At 48.2% G+C, this 18,558-nt stretch overlaps 6 protein-coding genes across 6 annotated transcripts; 2 read left to right on the top strand and 4 right to left on the bottom strand.

Annotated features, from left to right (window-relative positions):
• The first annotated feature begins 750 nt into the window (after positions 1 to 750).
• On the top strand, positions 751 to 1,912 carry F5B22DRAFT_110872 (serine hydrolase FSH). The gene is made up of 4 exons (XM_047968774.1): positions 751 to 963; positions 1,015 to 1,033; positions 1,094 to 1,612; positions 1,668 to 1,912. The coding sequence occupies exons 1-4, from the start codon at positions 922 to 924 to the stop codon at positions 1,835 to 1,837; spliced, it is 750 nt and encodes a 249-aa protein (XP_047831705.1). The 5' UTR covers positions 751 to 921; the 3' UTR covers positions 1,838 to 1,912.
• Positions 1,913 to 2,308: 396 nt separating this feature from the next.
• F5B22DRAFT_654818 (ABC transporter-like protein) lies at positions 2,309 to 8,107 on the top strand. Its single transcript, XM_047979840.1, has 19 exons — positions 2,309 to 2,983; positions 3,033 to 3,138; positions 3,189 to 3,276; positions 3,331 to 3,385; positions 3,436 to 3,940; positions 3,990 to 4,008; positions 4,060 to 4,137; positions 4,185 to 4,545; positions 4,596 to 4,850; positions 4,905 to 5,490; positions 5,546 to 5,718; positions 5,769 to 6,298; positions 6,349 to 6,398; positions 6,456 to 6,481; positions 6,534 to 6,573; positions 6,624 to 6,817; positions 6,867 to 6,906; positions 6,957 to 6,993; positions 7,054 to 8,107. The coding sequence occupies exons 1-19, from the start codon at positions 2,444 to 2,446 to the stop codon at positions 7,688 to 7,690; spliced, it is 4,320 nt and encodes a 1,439-aa protein (XP_047831704.1). The 5' UTR covers positions 2,309 to 2,443; the 3' UTR covers positions 7,691 to 8,107.
• Positions 8,108 to 11,967, bottom strand: F5B22DRAFT_110790 (HET-domain-containing protein). Its single transcript, XM_047968772.1, has 7 exons — positions 11,699 to 11,967; positions 11,363 to 11,546; positions 11,223 to 11,296; positions 10,232 to 11,076; positions 9,939 to 10,144; positions 9,812 to 9,831; positions 8,108 to 9,727 (listed from the first exon to the last, which is right to left on the bottom strand). The coding sequence occupies exons 1-7, from the start codon at positions 11,715 to 11,717 to the stop codon at positions 8,526 to 8,528; spliced, it is 2,550 nt and encodes an 849-aa protein (XP_047831703.1). The 5' UTR covers positions 11,718 to 11,967; the 3' UTR covers positions 8,108 to 8,525.
• Positions 11,968 to 12,063: 96 nt separating this feature from the next.
• F5B22DRAFT_110845 (uncharacterized protein) lies at positions 12,064 to 13,146 on the bottom strand. Its single transcript, XM_047968773.1, has 2 exons — positions 13,024 to 13,146; positions 12,064 to 12,768 (listed from the first exon to the last, which is right to left on the bottom strand). The coding sequence occupies exon 2, from the start codon at positions 12,714 to 12,716 to the stop codon at positions 12,219 to 12,221; it is 498 nt and encodes a 165-aa protein (XP_047831702.1). The 5' UTR covers positions 12,717 to 12,768; positions 13,024 to 13,146; the 3' UTR covers positions 12,064 to 12,218.
• Positions 13,147 to 13,322: 176 nt separating this feature from the next.
• On the bottom strand, positions 13,323 to 14,893 carry F5B22DRAFT_635829 (transmembrane amino acid transporter; the record flags this gene model as incomplete). Its single annotated transcript, XM_047977201.1, has 3 exons — positions 13,323 to 14,002; positions 14,118 to 14,477; positions 14,536 to 14,893. The coding sequence occupies 3 exons, from the start codon at positions 14,891 to 14,893 to the stop codon at positions 13,323 to 13,325; spliced, it is 1,398 nt and encodes a 465-aa protein (XP_047831701.1).
• Positions 14,894 to 15,220: 327 nt separating this feature from the next.
• F5B22DRAFT_603487 (uncharacterized protein) lies at positions 15,221 to 17,214 on the bottom strand. Its single transcript, XM_047974749.1, has one exon. The coding sequence runs from the start codon at positions 16,601 to 16,603 to the stop codon at positions 15,698 to 15,700; it is 906 nt and encodes a 301-aa protein (XP_047831700.1). The 5' UTR covers positions 16,604 to 17,214; the 3' UTR covers positions 15,221 to 15,697.
• Between the last annotated feature and the right edge of the window lie 1,344 nt (positions 17,215 to 18,558).

Raw genomic sequence — 18,558 nt, 5'->3', positions numbered from 1 at the left:
GTGGAAGCATCCGCACCTATTTATTGATATTGCTCCAACCAGGGTCGTTATTGATTGAGCCATAATTTCGTATTGCAAGGTTAGGCCAACATGGCGTTGGGAAATGATGGGCAGCGATGGTCAGTGGGATATAACATGATAAGCTATAAACACCGAGCTGGACATCCTGATAGGTACATGCATGTGATTATGGGTCGCGGCATGAACAGTAGCCTCACGCAGGGTACTCTTAAGAATCTCAATCTAGGCAGATTAGCAGTTCCCCCCGGTTCCATGCATCGGCAGTTTATGCGTGTCAGTGTCAGACTTCCCCGTCCAATGTGGGAGAAAGAGCTTGCAACTCTTTGAGAGTAGGCGATTTTCTCGGGCAAAATGACCATGACTGCGCTGGGACTTGTATTAGGATAACATTTCCGGCGATGGAATTATAAAATTACCTAGGTGGTATTTTATCCGGCCGTTTTCCAACCGTGCTTTATCCAGCACCCGAATCTTCCTGGCATTATATCCGGTACTCGGGCTACCGAATTTGGAGGCTGCCTCTTTGCTTTTTGTTATCGTGGGCAGATGGGGTGTCATTTACATGCAACTGATTGCAAGCCAATCAGCCATGGAAATGGTTCACTGCAGATGTGGCTTTGGCCAGACTGTTGTTTTCCTTCCGAAAAGGGTAATAACCGTAGTTGATGATTAAGGCGTACGATTGTCAATGCAAGTGATTGTAATGTCGCATTCCGGTGCAAGACATCACATCACCTGTTGTCACCTTGATCTAGACAAACTGTCTTCTTTATAACGTATATCACTTTAAGCGGGCATGTGTTCGAATTGCAGTGTTGGTGAGCGCATCTCAACACAATCGCCTTCGTCTTAGTATGCTACAGCAATTCGGTAATTATAGCAAGCCCTAAGATCTAGACCATGAGGTTCTTATGTCTTCCAGGCGCATATGGTAGCGCAGATGTGAGTTTACTTGGCCCTCAGACACTCAATGCAACACTAACTGTGAGGCAGAAATTTCAAGTTCAATTAGGTATGAGAGTTTACGAAGGTTACAGCTAAGATAATTAGTCTGGCTGACACTTTGTCTCAGCTCCTCTAGTAAATGAGCTGCTTTCTGATGGATCGGCATCTTTTCGATTCATAAACGCTCCATGCGAGGCCGTCCCTCCGAAAGGATTTGAGGACTTCTTTGGCAAGCCCCCGTATTACCGATTCATTGAGCCAGATGAGAAAGAAACTGAAGATACCGATGTCCTCTCACGTATTCGTGATTTCCCAGAATGCGATACGGCCGAGGACACAATGCGGGAACTATTCAAGGAAGGTGTGGCAAGCAGCGTGTTGAGCACTAGGAGAGCGATCGAGTTCTTGCTGGACATTATGAAGAAAGAAGGCCCATTCGAAGGCATCATCGGCTATTCTGAGGGTGCTACGGTTGCAGGTACACTACTTCTCGCCGAACAAGAGCTTTTCAAGAAGACTGGACGCCAACCCATGATCAAATGCGCCATCTTCTTTGCTGGCTGGCCTCCGCTTGACCCCACGACATATTCTATGGTCTTATCAGACGAGTCTGATACTATGATTGGCATCCATACATGCCACATTAGTAAGTGAATCTAAGAGACTAATTTTGGGAGATTGGCAATTGAGTTCGGTTTTAGTTGGCTCTCTCGATCCTTACGTAGCTGGTTCAATGGCTTTGTACAATACATGCGAGCCTGACTACGCTCACATCTTTGACCATGGCAAAGGGCACACATTGCCCAGGGAGAAGGCTGTTATCAAAGAGCTTGGAGATGTGATTCGTAATATGATAGCAGAGGCGTCGTGAGGGACTACAGGGGGCTTCGGGGCAAAGATAGGGGCGTTCGATAAACAAACCACATTATAGACAGAACATCTTACTCGTTTCACATTGTTATCAGAGCTGAGCTGCAACACTCGTGTTCTGAGAAGACACGTAATTTTGAATGAGATATGTCAGGCAAGCGGCAGAGCACCACGGCATGAGATATGCATAACAAAGAGCAAATACACCGATGTAGCCCCTTTAGGCCGCGTCATGTCGATCCATACTAGAATTGCTATGAAACCTGGTATTGAACAAGAACAGCACATGATGCAGGAACCGGCCGTAAGGATGGTTACAGCGGGAGGGGTTAATATATCTTTGGTTCTGGCTGGGACTTAGCGGAGCCGGCTTCCGGTCATTCGAGTTTATCCGTTGCTCGACGTATCGTGTGAGACGCCACCCTGGCATTACTAGTAGCCATCTTCAAGAACCCAGGACCGCTATGTTCCCCCCCCTCCCTTGCTTTGATCTTGATCACTTGCAGGCCTAATATGTGAAGTGACACTTTCTCGGATCAACCATTGTCCTTTGGTCCGGCGCTGCAGGGAAGGAAGTTCACAAGCCAAATTAGTCACCCGCCTCGAGATGGCGCAGGATTTAACCGGAAGCCAAGAAGAGACGTTACACCAACAGCTACAGCAGACCAGCCCACTTGGTTTATCACAAAATCGAGGTTATCGCGGCAATAACCCTTTACCAAGTGTCTCATCAGTATCATTACATGATCCTGCGTCAGGCATGACACAACCTGCCTCAGTACCGCCCGGGGGGAATGAGTCTAGCACCGACCTTCTAAGTGCCCCGGCACCTTTTGCGGGGGGTACCTCATTGGCTTCAAGGCCATCTATAGTGTCTCTTGATGAAACTGACAAGGCTTCAAGCAGCGCTGAGCCTCGCCGCACAATATCTGTCAAGCCATCACTAGCTTCACTACCCGAATCTCCAGATGCTTCACAAGGGGCAAGATTATCGCCAATTCAGTCGCCAACTACTGTACCTAAAGTAGTACCCGCATCACCAGCAAAAGCTGTCAAGTCAACTACTGTGCCCCTGGCCCCAGCACATGATCCGGGAAAGTGGCAGACCAGAATTAGAGGTTATAAAAGGTCTTTTGGGGATTTCTTTGTAAGATATCGTTCAGTATTACCGTAATCTGCGCTCACAATTTTAATAGAGAATCTTCTCCTATTCAACATGGAAGGACCGTCTATTTCTGTGCCTGTCTGTTACAGCGGCACTTGGTGCAGGTGCTGCATTTCCTATAATGACTATCATCTTCGGTTAGTGCGGCATTTTCACTATAGATTTCGAACTGTATTAATAACTATAGGGCAATTGATCGGCAACATCGCATCGGTGAGAGGGACTACTATCCAACAGGCGCAAGATAGCTATCGGCATCTCATAAGTGAATATGTGTAAGTTTAAATTAGCTTGAGAACATTAGCTACGGGGTTGACACAGCTTCTCAGACTTTATCTGGTGTATCTCTTCATAGCTAGATTCATCCTAGGATATATCGCGACTGTGAGTGTGTAAACTTACCAAAGGAATATCCCTCTACTCACAAATCACAGCTAGGATTTCGTATGTTGAGTCTTCGTATATCATCAGCATTACGCTTAGTATACGTGAAAACTCTCCTCGAACTCCCTGTCTCTTTACTTGACAACCAACCCCCTGGTCAGATCGCAGCCATCGTTACAACCACTGCCAACACACTACAAATAGGCATTTCCGAGAAACTAGCTGCGGTTCTTCAGACCTTGTCATCGATAGTCGCGGCTCTCGTAGTAGCTTTTACTCACAGTTGGAAATTGAGCCTGGTGACAAGTAGTGGAATCCTTCTTATTACAATATGTTACTGTATCACTATCCCGTTCCTGGTGAGGAACATGAAGCAGGTCGAAGATGCAAATATCAAGGCATCAGCCATAGCTAGTGAAACTTTCACATCGATAAGGATGGTTGCTGCCTTCGGTGCCGAATGGAAGATGGTACAGAGATATAGGAAATGGGTGGATGAAGCCAGGCGGAGAGGGCTTCGGCTGTCAGGGATTGTCGCTGTCCAACAAGCAACGAGTAAGTTTTGCTGCCAATTAACTCGAAAAGGGGTTGACAAGTGGTATAGTTTACTTCAGCGTCTACTCGTAGGTCCCCGCCTCAATCTTGTATCGCGCTGGGCACTGACCTTGCGTCAGGACATTCGCGTTGGCATTTTGGTTTGCCGTGAAGCTACTCAATAATCACGAAATCGAGAATGTTGGAACTACAATCATGTAAGTGTTCTGAGTATCGCGTACTACTACTGCTAATCAACTCATAGTGTCTTGATGTGTGTTATGATACTCGCGATAGGTGTCGGGGGAATTGCGGCACCAATATCTGCTGCAGCGCGGGCCGCCGGGGCAGCTAGGATCTTGTTCAACGGCATTGACGCCCCAAGGCCAGAGACCACAGGCCTTAAACATCCCGAGGCCTCTGCTACAGGTGACATCATTTTATGGAATGTCAATTTCACGTATCCAACGCGACCGAACCTTAAGGTTCTTGATAATCTTAATCTGATAATTCCCGCTGGTAAGGTGACAGCGATTGTTGGGCCTTCGGGTTCTGGGAAGAGTACCATAGTGGCCTTGATTCAACGCTGGTACGAGATGAACGGAGACATGGGCGATAAGAAGCTGGTAAGCGTTCGTCGGTATTGCCGATATAAACCGAACTGACTTTATTCCAGATCCTATTTTTTCGCAATGGCTCTGTCACGATCGGCGGGCGTAAGCTTACCGATCTTGACCTGAAGTGGTGGAGGTCTCAGATTGGCCTTGTTCAGCAAGAGCCATTCCTCTTCAATCAGACTATCTTCGAGAACGTAGCATCTGGATTGGTGGGAACAGAATGGGAGAATGTCGACGATGCTGCTAAGAGGGAGTTGGTCCAAGCTGCCTGTAAAGAAGCTTATGCTGATGAATTCATCTGCAGACTACCGGATGTAAGTGATTTCCCACTCTAGATGAACTTGACACTAAAATTGACATCGTGAAAGACATATGAAACACACGTAGGGGACGCTGGTATCAAACTGAGTGGTGGCCAGCGTCAACGTCTTGCAATCGCCAGGGCAATAATCAAACAACCTAAGATCTTGATTTTAGACGAAGCGACGAGCTCAATCGATGTTCGCGGGGAGAAAGTGGTGCAAGCTGCGCTAGACAGGGTTTCCAAGAACCGCACAACAATCATGATTGCGCATCGACTAGCAACTGTTAAGAAAGCGGATAACATCGTTGTACTTGCTAAAGGGAAGGTGGTTCAATGGGGGAATCATGATAGCCTCATGGCCGCTGTTGGGGGCCCCTATTGGCTACTGACTCAATCTCAGGAGCTGAAGATGGGCGAAGACAGACATGCTGACGACACCTCCGAAATCACCGAGGAAGATGAACGGGCGATGGACTTAATGACGCTAGACAAAAGCACTGGCAATGAAGAAGAGGGTAATAGTGTAGCTGCTGAGGAGACTATGTGGAAGCACAGAGGTATCTTTCGAAGCTTCGGCACTCTACTATTAGAACAGACGCAAAACTTGCCTTGGTATTTACTCATGCTCTACGGAGCGCTCATTGCTGGAGGTAAGCTATCTTTCCCTACCCTATTCACACAACTTCCTGATAACGAAAAATGAAGCCAGTCCGCCTGTACAGGCTTATATCTTTGCCAATCTGATCGCTTCATTCGCGTTCTGGGGCGAGCTTCTAAGGGAGATAACGGACTATTGGTGTCTCATGTTTGTTGTGTTAGCTACTGCTGCTGCTGTCGGCTATTTCTGTCTCGGCTTTGCATCCACCAGAGTCGCATTTGTGAGTATCTAGAACACACATGCAAGCCATCTTCATCTAACTATCGAAAGCATATAACATCTGCATATCGTCTAGAATATTTCCATAACATCGTTTCGAAATCGGTAGCATGGTTTGACGGCGACGGTCGTTCTGTGGGAGCCCTGACTGGTCTTGTGGCTACTGATGCCACACAACTGCAGCAACTGCTCGGGACAAACATAACGTTCACAATAATCTCAATACTGAGCGTGATTGGGTGCTTGACGATCTCATTCTACTTCGGCTGGAAGCTCACCTTAGTCGCATTCTCATCCGCGATGCCCTTAGCTCTCGCCGCCGGATTCTATCGCATCCGAGTGGAAAAGCGATTCGAGATGATGAATCTCAAAGTTTTCGCTGAAAGTGCTAAGTTCGCTACCGAATCAGTGGGAGCCATTCGAACCGTCACATCTTTAACCCTTGAGGACACCATTGTTCGACAATATCAAGAGTTGCTTCATAATCATGTCAAGGAGGCCTTCAAACAAGCGCGATTTTCCACGTTGATTTTCGCTGCTAGCGATAGCCTCCCCTTACTGGCCATGGCATTTGTTCTATGGTAAGCTACACTATCGCTCTCTACAATAGCCCATACTAATGCGCATATAGGTATGGCGGGACGCTTCTCATTAGCGGAGAGTACATGACTTTCAATTACTGTGAGTATTCCATGATATGGTTCATATATGAACTGATCATTGCTGACCATGACTTAGTGGTTGTATACATAGCTGTTGTTCAGGTGAGCATACCTAGAGGCTGTCTCTAAGAGCTCGGAGCTGATGATCATCAAGGGTGCAATAGGAGCTGGCCAATGGCTCAGCTTTGCTCCTAGTAAGTTGTTCTCGCGTCGACTTAGTAATTCACCATTAACATGTTCCAAGATATCGCAGATGCGGCAGCAGCAGCGAATCGAATTCAAGCAATGAGGATACCTGATCGAGCTGATGGCCCTGGTACTGCACTAAACTTCAATACTACTGACGATGCCGACAGAGGCGTCCGGATTGAGCTACAGGATGTCTGGTTCAAGTACCCTACAAGGAACGTCCCAGTACTCAATGGCTTGAATATTACCGTAAGTTCGCACATTATCACAGTGCTTGAAATGAGGTTAACAGCTATAGATTGAGAAAGGACAGTTTGCTGCCATTGTTGGCCCTTCCGGTCAGTCCCAGCCTCATCGTTACATGAACACTGTTAATATTGTTTCACAGGCTGCGGCAAGACTAGTATTATTTCACTCCTAGAAAGGTAGGGTCTCAGTGGCGTTACCGTTGAAAAGTGAAACTCAAATATACTAAGAACATCCAGATTCTACCAAGTCACTTCAGGCCAAATCACTTTCGACGGAGCTGAGATCAATAGCATTGACCTTGCCGATTATCGCAAGGCAATATCCCTAGTAGCTCAAGAGCCCTCGCTGTTCGATGGAACGATACGTGAAAACATCGTTCTCGGGGTAGACGCCGACACAATTGCAGAAGATACCCTGCATCAGGTCTGTCGTGACGCCGGGATACACGACTTTGTTATGTCGTTACCAGACGGCTACAACACGAAAGCAGGAATTAAAGGCATACTACTATCAGGGGGTCAGAGGCAGCGAATTTCCATCGCGCGAGCACTTATCCGGAACCCCCACCTCCTGCTCCTAGATGAAGCGACATCGAATCTGGATTCGGAAACGGAAAAATTGGTCCAGGCCGTCTTTGAGCGAACGAAGAAAAGTCGGACTATGATCGTGGTGGCTCACCGGCTCGCCACTATCCAGAATGCTGATGTGATATTCGTGCTAGGTGATGGCCAAGTTCTTGAGACTGGCACGCACATTTCCTTGCTCCAAAAGCGAGGCGTCTATTATAGTATGGTATGTTATCGTACCCTGTCGCGCGCCACCATGATATGCATACTTATCAGTAAAATAGTGTCAAGCACAGGCCTTGGATAGATGATTTATTATCGCCCTGAGCTTCGAAATCCATCGCAGCTAGGTATGGCTATGGGACGATAGCGAGCCCCTGTTGCTATTGTGTCCAGCTAGTACATTTTAAGAAGGCAATAAACAACGCTTTGCTATGCATGAATAGAGACTTAGCAGTACCTGAATGGTGTTGTCAATATGAACAAGTAATGAGTGAACTGTTGCCTCTAAATCCACGTAGTTGTGTAAGGCAGGTAACGTCGCCGGCTAATGGAGGTGATGGAGATGCCGTTTCACCTGTGACACCCCCATGCTGATAGATAGCATCCAGGCACTATGCTGGGGGTTATTCTTCTGCTGGATAAATACACACGGCACATTACTTTTGCCGATTCCGTCAGTTTCCGCCGGAGACACAGAATGGACAGGCTACTACTATAAGGGTTGCTTTAGGCATCGGAATCCCCCACGCAGGTCTTGAAGCTCCAAGGACTATGCAATCCTGCATGGAGTTACTTTTAACTATGAGGTGCGCCCCATGGTATGATAAAAGCACCAAGAGGATTAGACCGTGCATTACGATAACCTGTTCCCGTGATTCCGTTGTTGAATGTAGGCCTCGCCATTGTCAGCCGGAGGAACGATGATGCAATCCGAGATTACAGGGATGGTGTCCCTCTCGACGAATGCGTCGCTGAAGCGAGCGATTGCGCGCACCATCGCTTCCAACCGCGTCAACGGTCCGAAGTAATGCCGCGATACAGCATATGAGTCCAGACTGCGAATTGGTCCCTACAATTCCTGCTTAGGGATGCCGGAGCAAGGGAGATGGACGATATCGACATCTTCCAGCAATTGCCGTTCACGAGATCCGAATAAACTCTTCATCCGCGCTGCCTACCATTTCGCCGTACATGACGCCGTCAACCCAGGCCTCGCCGATAAGTTCATAGCCAGAAGTATTCAGATAGCTATGAGGTTTCCTTATGAGGAATGGCGTCTGTGAGCCGAACGGGATAATCACGGAGTCACCGACCCTCGTCAATGGTGGCACTATACACAGACGACCAGACCTCGTGATAGCGATCCGTCTCCCGAAACAAGCCTCCAAAACACTATACTGGTAATAGTCGTCCGTTCCATCAATAATGTTGGCCTCGGCGTCGCCAAGCTCACCGTCCTTGAACCGCTGGCTGTAGTGAGCGAGGTTTTTCGAGCTTGCCAGGATGTCTAAATTCTGTAACCAGTACCGAAACGCCTTCTCATACTTCGCGTCCGCAGGCTTTCGCTCGATGCGCCCGGAAATCAGCGTCCACCACAATCTGTTATATGTGGTTATCTCGGGCATAGCGGATGACTTAGGATGCTTTTCGCAAAGATCTATCGCAGCGTATACCCATTTATGTAGTTTGGGGAGCAACTTAAAGGCATCTGCCAAGTCGAGATCGCGCAATCCCCAGTCTAATGCCCCGGCCTCACTGATATCTAGCACTTGATCGATCGTAATGGCCTTTATTATGAAAGAATTCGTCTCGAGATCGAGCCGCGTATCTTGGGCATGACCGCCGGAGGCCTTGAAGTTGATATCCCGATCAAGGGTATTTGCGTACGGATAGCATGCGCGCTTCTCGCTAAAGTCGGGGACCCATGACGGCATCTTCATGGGACGCTCGCAGAAGCCAGTTCCTGCTAACGCTAGGATATGGATTGTCTTGCGACCTGGAGGGTAAGAGAAGACACATTGCGCGGTCTTCTGGAAAACTTGCTCTACGGGCAGACTATAGTCCGGGACAGTAAGCTCTGGGTCGCCGGCATTCCTCGCAATCCCTATCAAACTGAACACTTTATCTCGGGGATCCGTTGTTCGGAAATTGGCTGTGATTAGAAGCAGGTTCTCAAGATCAATCATGTTGTGGTTGTCGATATTTGTGTAGTCAGCCCAGATTGCTCCTGTGTCTGGGCGAAGGATGGCCATGACAGCAACATTCTCAAAGGTCTGACCTGTTCGCCATATACGTCTTTCCTTGTCCTCGCTTGCAGATAGTAAATGTCTCCGCTTTGATTCTGAAGTAGTGATGGTCAGTTTGGTTATGTCTACATCGTATGGGTATGTACAAGGCAGAGAGCAGCTTGACTCGTTCCACTTACCGAAGCACCAATTCATGACCCTATAGTAGTAGAATGTCAGCATCTTCTAAAATATATAAGTACTAGTGCTGCGACAAATGCATTGAATTGGAGCAATACTGAAGCACGCGAGGTAAATGGGACTTACTCAAAAAATGCCAGCCAAGGGACATATATCCCGCCCAGATAGACTTCCACCCTCTGCCCTACAGCAACCTCTTGTATAATCCAAGCGCGAGTAAAATACTCACTGCTAAACAAGTCTGCCATGGCCCTCCATCGTGGCGACCGTGCTTCGGCAGGTGTCCCTGACCAATTCATCTTTTGAGTTTCATACTGATGAACAAGTGCCCACTACAATATCGAGAGTCTGTTAGTGCATATGAAAGCATGAGGCAGCAATTCCCATATCACGTCGGCTGGTGTATTAGCAGTACTCACAAGTTGAAGCACAATCCCTCCTGCGAGTCGAGATCTCCAATTTCCGCCCGGGAATGCAATGACACGCGAGGCTCGGTGGTAAATGTCGCGCATCAAATGTACTTGCTCGGTCTTTTCTTGCATGTCTTTTTGGTTGATGCAGATTGCGTCAATCCAGAGCGTTCGGTCTTTCCATACCGAGCGGCGCGCGAGGAGCAAGTCAAAAGCTGCCTTAGTGACTGGGAAGCGACATCCGTCAACGAGTATTTCTTTCGTTGACTCGGGCGATCCCCAACAGTATGATACCGCCTCGTAGTCTGGAGGCGGATAAATGGGCTGGTGAACTATTTTGGCCTGTATAACGCTGGGATACAGCGGTGATTGCTTCAGGACGAGAAGTCTGATCTCTCCTTTGTTTAGAGGCTGATATTGGTATGTAGGTAGGTTCGCCCGTTCAGGACGACCCTGTTGGTATGAGGACCACTTGTGCTGTAGATATTGAGGAAATCGCTCTACGACCTGTGCTTCTACATAGTCGAAGGCATCCCAGGCGTGAGAAAAGAATAGGAACATTGAAGTATTCACTCGTTGAAACGTGCGGGCTAGTGGTAGCTTTTCTCGGAAATAATACAGCGGGGCGCCAACACACAGCAACGGCAACCCTACTCTGAATGAAATCCATTTTATCATCCTCCAAATCAACGGACGATGAGTCAGAGAATATGATGTGATAAAGAAACCGATTGCCGAATCTGTGTAGGCGTCGTATACTTTATTTACCGCATTCCTCGGACCATCGACCTGCATCGTGAGATACCCCCAGAGAAGAAGATTCAGACCATGACCAGTGAGGCAATGGTATATCACTGGAGGGTTACACATTAGTAGTTGACTCCTTATAGTTTATCGGGCTTTTGACCGATCGGCGTGTGATAGGAATAAGTTTCGATTATGTGCTCTGTGCTAATGTGAAATACAGTAACGGAAGAGCAGGAAGGGGTGAATTACATACTGATGAGCCGACGCTTTGGAGCGTAGACTTGATACGCGACGTTCAAGCTTAGCCATATAGTAAACATCATGATACTACGACGCACCTAATCAGCGAATATTCCCTTCTATGGACCCCTTATGCGAATGTCTAACACATACCGAGTTTTCCAAGATGTTTCGGCCAAGGCCTTATCCGACCGCATTGCCCGGTACAGGAGATCGCCTGTCACATAGGTAGACTTGCACCACGACGGCGTGACCCAATCGAAAATGAAAGTTACCCATGCCGTAAAAACACCATTGAAAAGGGCGCCAATACGCTCGCCGAGCAAAGAAGCACCATCTGTGCAATCACAAAGTCAATATTCGTCATATAACGCTGAGACAAAGAGACGATAGTTTTGGCAAGCATGCAAGAGTGAGTTAACATAGATCTTGTTTCATCGGCTGAATCTCCCATGGTAGGTATGAAATCGGATAGGGAATGTAACATACGTTGACTAAGATTGCCCATTTCAAAAGATTGCCGTTCAATTGGAGACCGAGATCGTCATCACAAGTGTATACGATCATAGGGCAGCAGGAGAGCCATATTAGATATAGAGACATCGCTCAGTAAGCTCGACGTCAACTACATGTGTTAGCGGAGACCAACTACGCTATGCTGTAAGACTTCACAAAAGGCCCGTTTTAGGTGCTACAACGTGGCGATGATTTGTCAGGATAGGAACCTCGAAATGAGCGTAGCGTGGCAGTGCCGCACTGCCGGAGCAGATTGGGAATGGGTCGTCACTCATGACTGATGTGGAAAGACATCACACGAGCAGCAATCATCAAGGACAACCTGTTTCGCATACCGAGCGACTGATTGAAGATGGACTTTTGGATTCTCATATCTAACAAGTCTGTATGACCCTGACCTCCTCATATGCAGCTAAGGAGCGCGCAACTACGTCCCGAGACTCAGCTGAAGATCACCCCCTCTTCGCGATCCATTCATTACCCCTCCACTAATTTAGGCTGCCTCCTCGCCAAGCGCATCGTAGGGCGTCTTGTCGTCGACCGCCCTCTGGCGAGCACCTCCAGCGCCTGCGCCGAGCGAGTTGGCTTGGCTAAACTTCTGCTCGGCCAAGAGGCTTGGGTCATCTTTCGAGCCGATCTCCGCCGCGAAGCTAGCGTTCTTAGACCTGTCTTCCGTCCCAATGCTGTTGTCCTCCGTGATATTCTTGCCGTGCGGTCCGCTCGGGTCGCGGCGGTATTGGCTATTGACGTATGTCGGGGCAGCCTGAGCGTCGCTGGTGCCTGACTCTCGGGGCATGGATCCCTGGGTATAGGCTGTAGAAGAACCAGGGGCGCGGGCAGAAATTGATGCGCCCTCAACGCGGTTGGCTTGACGGAAAGCTTCCGACTCGGCTGCTAATGAGTCGTTGATGGCACCGGGGCCTTCCTGTGTCACTGGGGCGTTCCGGCCCGTCGTAACTTTAGTGCCTGCGCTTGGCGCTTTGTGAGACATCGTGATTGTAGGTGATGGTGTTATCGTAGATCGTAGATGGTGATAGTGAGTTCTTTTCCAACGATTAATACGCACGAGAAGTGTAAGTTTTAGATTGTATGGAATTGATTTTCCTTCACAGTACTTCATCTATCTATATATCTATACATCCATAGGTGCCAAGGGGGGCGTCCTAGTGTCATTGACGTTGTACCAAGCTCTCCATGCCTTGACGTCATGAAAAGAGGTGGACGTCAGAACGGCACACCGATGACTTCATGAAGCAATGGATCAATTCCCAACAAGAATAATTTTCGGGAACACTGACCTGTACCAAATCGTACCAACAGCGTATTATGGATCTTGTGGAGGCAGAATTTCATACTTGATGAGGCACATTCAGGGTAGCTTTGCAGCGAGTTCTAGGGTATCGCAGCATTGATGTCGGAGCACGCTGGTTGCCTCGAAGTTGTGATAACGGACCATCTGCTCCGTGGTGCCAACGAATCATGGCCACCACGTCAACTTTTACCTACTACTGGTAGATACGCGTGATATTTCTGTACTTCATTTTAAACTTACTCATAAGTTTTTATGTTGCTGCTATTTACGACCAAATAGTCTAACCTAGCATTGAAATGGTGATGGGAGTTCACCCTCCTTCGACGCTCTGATCAAAGCCACGATCGTCGCATATAGTCCGCCAACGCAAATGAAGGCACCTGCAAGGAGTGTAAAAACGTTGACGGCTAACATTACAGGCTTTCGGTACCATCCTCGAAATCCTCCTTCGAAATAAAATGTGTCATGGAGCCAGAAAGCTCCAGCGAGACCATATGTATACCACGAGGCGAAGAGTGCAGCGCTGATCCCGACAAGGTAGTTGAAAGTCGGTATACCAACAGCGAATACGAATGCTGCACCATTTGCAAGGAGGATCAGCACTGTCCAGACTCCCCATCCCAAATAGGTGTGACTGTGGATATGCTGAGTATGCCTGAACAGGCGGACAAACACAAGTTTAGACGCCGTGTGGCTATAGAGGCTTCCTGCAATGAAAAAGTTCGGAATAGCGAGGCCAAATGAAATCTTTGAGAAGAGCGGACTCAAACTTAGAAGGCTAGGACTAGAGATCCCTGACCCGATGTACCAGTACGATACGACTGCGAAGACAACATATAATGATGTTGCAACTATCTGTAAGACATAAGCTGCTTTCATCGCATCTTGCGGCCTCTTCATTTCCGAAATCAGGATGAAGAACATAAAATGACCGGCGTAGGCAAATACAGGGTTCGTTATGCTGACTTGGACAAGTGATTAGCACTTCTTCTTCTGATACAAATCGATGCCTCTAGTCTGACGTTTGAGAAGTCTCTTGGTGGGCGATCCGTGTACGAGATTAGTCTTGGTTGGACTCACTGAAAGCAGACGTAAAGTCGCTCGCCACAGCAATCTGAATGTCACCCGGCCGGATAGGCATGGCACCAGCGCCGGCTAGCGCAACAATTCCCGCGACGATGATTGACACGCCGCCTACGATAGACAGAAATCCGAGGCTATCCAGAGTCCGTGGGATACTCGCAAGTGTCACAGCAACGGCGAAAATGCCCGCAAACGCGACTGTGCAGAGCTTTTGGTCGGAGAGCACGCTCAGCGCAAGCTGACCAGCGAGGATTTGGCTCCCGGTCGCAAATACAGCGAAGATGATAGTGCCGGCGCTGAGGATCTCTCTCCCCACAGGACCGAAGATAATCATTCCCGCATCGCCCATGTTGTGCACTTAATGGACAGTCAGATCAGAGAAGCTCTTTGATTCGAAAAGGGGAGGAATACTCACCTTCCGGGTGCCGTAGTTTGAACTGTATCAAGACCCACGAAGTGTAAGTCGCAAAGACCCCGAGGAAGACGATGACGATGACTCCGGGGACAACCCCGACGGCGGCCAAGCTACTGGGTAAGCTCAGCATGCCGTTGGACACGATCTCCGTTATCATGAGGACGGCAACGAGCGGCCAGCTCAGCGTCTTGTATTTGATGTCGTGACCGTCTTCACTCCCGAATACATCGCCAGGACTACCCATACCAATTGCCGCTTCATCGTGAAAGCCGTGCGCATCTTGAGAGCTGCCACTGAGCTCACGCCCGTTGCTCTTTTCGTCAACAGTGTGTCCTGGGTGGTACGTGTTATTTGACATCGCAATTTTAATATTGAATGAAGTGTATGTCGAGATTACTTTGCTACACTATATCCTCTGCGACCCAGAGGCGTGGATGGGGAGACATATCGGCCAGGAAGGGTAACATTATGTCTTCCCCTGATAAGCACTACGTCTCACCAACTGCATCTCGTGCTAGGTACTCCATGATATCGGGCGGGGATTGACTAATGTAGGAGGTCGTCGCATCACACCAAGTAGCCGTCGTATTGGTCTCTTTTGGCCAGGGATGACGATAACGAGGTGCTGTTTAGGGCCAATGATCAGCCTGTAGACATTCACTAAGCACTAATAAAGTCTAATTAACTTCAATAACAAGTGTTTCAAGCCGTATCTAGTTACTCGTTCGAGATCAGCTCTCAGATGTAGCTATTATTACCGAGAATATGGTCCACAGATAAGTGGCGACCCCGCGACGTACTGAAGGACTACCGGTACTATCAGATGCGTACGGCAAGCTCCGAGCATCGTGCATGGGATTTCAGGGTCCGCCTTGGTATGCCAGCGGCCAAGAGTCATCTGTGGGAAACCGGATTTAAAGACGCGTGCTGGCACTCTTGACGTGCAACGACGAGCAACCACCAACGTTTTTCTCTAGTAAGGAATGCTGACAGAATCACTATCATATAGTCAATATTGACTCAGGCGGCGAACAGTTCGGCACAAGTGCTATGGAAGGTGTAGTTGAACGGTCCTTTACCATAAACATTTTGACTAAAACTAGATGAAGCCTCTTTGTTTCTATGAATTATCGCTGATGAACGTGATGCTACACGTTACCCTCTACTCGTTATAGCGATCCAAGAACTTAATGACTTTCCGTCCTGTGACACTTCGCTCGAAGCCGTCCATGCTCTCAACGAATTTCAACTGAAACCTGTGGCGATTCATGTCGTAGACATGAAGGAAACCAGTGACTCGGTCCGCGATAGTCTGTCTCACCGACGAATCTTCATCATCTCGCGCGGCACAGAGGATCCGGACCTCCAGCGACGACTCTTTAGATTGCGCCATAGTGTCCAGGATTACCTGCCACTGCAGAACCGAGCTTTCTGCATTCATGATGGCTGCCAGGCCTTCGAACTCAATGTACTCGCCGTCCCAATCGAAACTGAACCGGCGGTCGCGGCCCGCGAGACGGAGAACGCGGAGATAGCGCCACTCCGTTTCTGATACCAAGTTACGTGCGTGGTCGGGAAGGGGATGAAGGGATCCAATGTCCCCAGTCACATAGCGCACAAGCGGATTTCTCAGACGAGTGAGGGAGGTCTGGACGACCATTCCCTGTTCGCCCTCGGGCAGAGGGTCATAGGTAATACCATCGTCCTGTTTACAAGTAGCTGGGAATATCTCGATCAAAGTTGTGCGCGTATCGAAGATGAAGTCGGCAGAGCTCTCTCCGGCAATGTGTCCCGTTAAATCGGGATTACTAGTACACCAAGGGCCGGCCTCTGCGCTCGCAAACAGCGAGCATATCTTGACCTGACCGAGAATCTGTTTGATGTGCGCCCGTTGCGCCGAAGTGAGCATCTCGGAGGTGTAGATGATCTTGTCTATGTTGATCTTGTCACGCTCGTCTCTAGAAAGCGTTGAGATGTAGTGCACAATCTTTACAACTTGGCTGCTATCACCTGTCAACACGTTAACATGATACTTGGCAAGCAAGGCAGCAACTTGGGCCGCTGGCATATGATTGCCTCCGCTAAGTACCGATGCCCCGGCATTCTCTAGGACCTCGAGGACAAGGTCTAGGGATCTGTTAAATGGTCAGCGTATTCACTTCTATATAGTACTTAACTGGCTATCTACCTGTATAATTCGCCAGCACTATGCACAGTCAGAATCCAGTCACCAGGAGTGACAATTCCTGCTGCTCGAAGAAGCTGACCATATGTCGCCCTCTGCCGTCTATTCTCGCCCGTGTCAGTAGCGAAGAATAATGGCTTCTTCCCATAGCCTCCACCAGTAGTGCTTGCGTAGATATTGTGACGATACGTGTTCTGGGGGCTTGTATCGTCCACTAGTCTCTGAATGGTGGTATACCTTCGAATCGTTAGCAATCCTCTGTGAGTGCTACGACTTGGCCACCTACAAGTGACTCTTCCAGAGCAAGGGGAATGACTTCAGGTCTTGGTCTGCTGTTTGCTGTGTGGCATTCTTCCTCGCGACTTGAACTGCGGAGGCATCGAGAGGATACCGTGTGCTTGGGTTATAGAAGGGGTGGTCCCTAGCGATAGCTAGCACTTCCGGCAGAGTGTAGACGTCAATATTCATGATGTGCAGTAATATTTACGGCCGTGGGCCTGGTTGTTAACAGACTTGTTAGTTAATGTGGACGTTACCCTTACGTGAGAACTTACTATATCTTGCTATTAATACCCCTGATTAAAATGAAACACTCGAAATTAACTACCATTAGAGAACTAGTGGGAAAATAAGTTTCCTCATACGAACAGGAAAAAGAATCGTTGTGCAGCATACCGTAACACGACATGAATGAATTTCGCCCAAGACAGTTACAGACTTAGCTGAATCCAGGGCTTAGCTGAGTCTGCTGTATCGGACATAGCTGGATCTGTAATCAGCTAGACTTACGACCCATCTTAATTTGCTGAAATTGCAGACTATAACTCGGGCCCCAAATTTTATCAGATCTAATTACCTAAGGTGGCGTTATAGTGAGGGTATTACAGATCAGACATGGGAGAGATCACCGACTTACATCCACACGTTCAACAACATGGACTCTAATGCAACCGCTCAGCCAATAAAGTGAGCGCTACACTAGTAATTCAAGGGATCTAGATTTAAAATGACGCGGTATCTTGTCCGGCGGTCACAAATTATTAACTCTCGTAGTTGAGCTACGTGTAGGTACTTCTAACGATAATACGAAAGGGGCCTTCTTGACTTGAGTACCTGTGCGTGCTTTGTTTCCATTATCCCCGAAATACCAATCCAGGGTACTCTCGCAGTTCGATCTTTTCTGTCTTCTTTATGAGTAACTAATATCTTGAGTCTATTTTGTTTGCTTTTGATGTCGAGGATACCATTGGCTGGTGAAAGCGAGCCGAGACGTTTCTAGTCTAACCGGGTAGTTCCGTGGCCCGCAGCGGATGTTACGACATCTCTCAGCTGCCGTGAGCCTAGCCAGCTTGATCTGCCATGGATCTCGGCAAGCCCACCGGAAGATTTGCGGTAGGTATCATGGCACTGGGACTGATGTTGCATACATGTTGACGGCGAAATCGGCGATCTGCATGCAGTATGCATCTACTTAGTAATTTCACAGTCGAGCGAATGAGATTAGTGCCACGAGGCTGGTATGGCAGAACCAAGCAAAATTTTTTGCATATTCAGCGTGAAAACTGGGAGTAACGTGGCGGACTGAAAGACTGAATGAGGAAGTCCGAGACATCGAACGGTTCTTGTATTAGAGTTTAGATGTAAGGTATCACTAATTACTACATATCGTTTCACGCATGATACTCCGTTCATGTCGTATAACATCGTTGTGCTTCATTACGAACTGACTTATATGATCTGATACATAGGGGTTCTCATAGTGTTCCAGCATGATCACAGCTAGGTCCAGGGTTGTCCCATCAACTTCTCTCTCTCTCTCTCTCTCTCTCCTTCTCTCT

The sequence above is a fragment of the Xylaria bambusicola genome, assembly GCF_022495145.1.
Source record: "Xylaria bambusicola strain CBS 139988 unplaced genomic scaffold F5B22scaffold_16, whole genome shotgun sequence".
In the NCBI taxonomy this organism is placed as follows: Eukaryota; Fungi; Ascomycota; class Sordariomycetes; order Xylariales; family Xylariaceae; genus Xylaria; species Xylaria bambusicola.
Note: the sequence above shows the minus strand (reverse complement) of the source record. Positions and strands in the feature narration are given on the sequence as shown.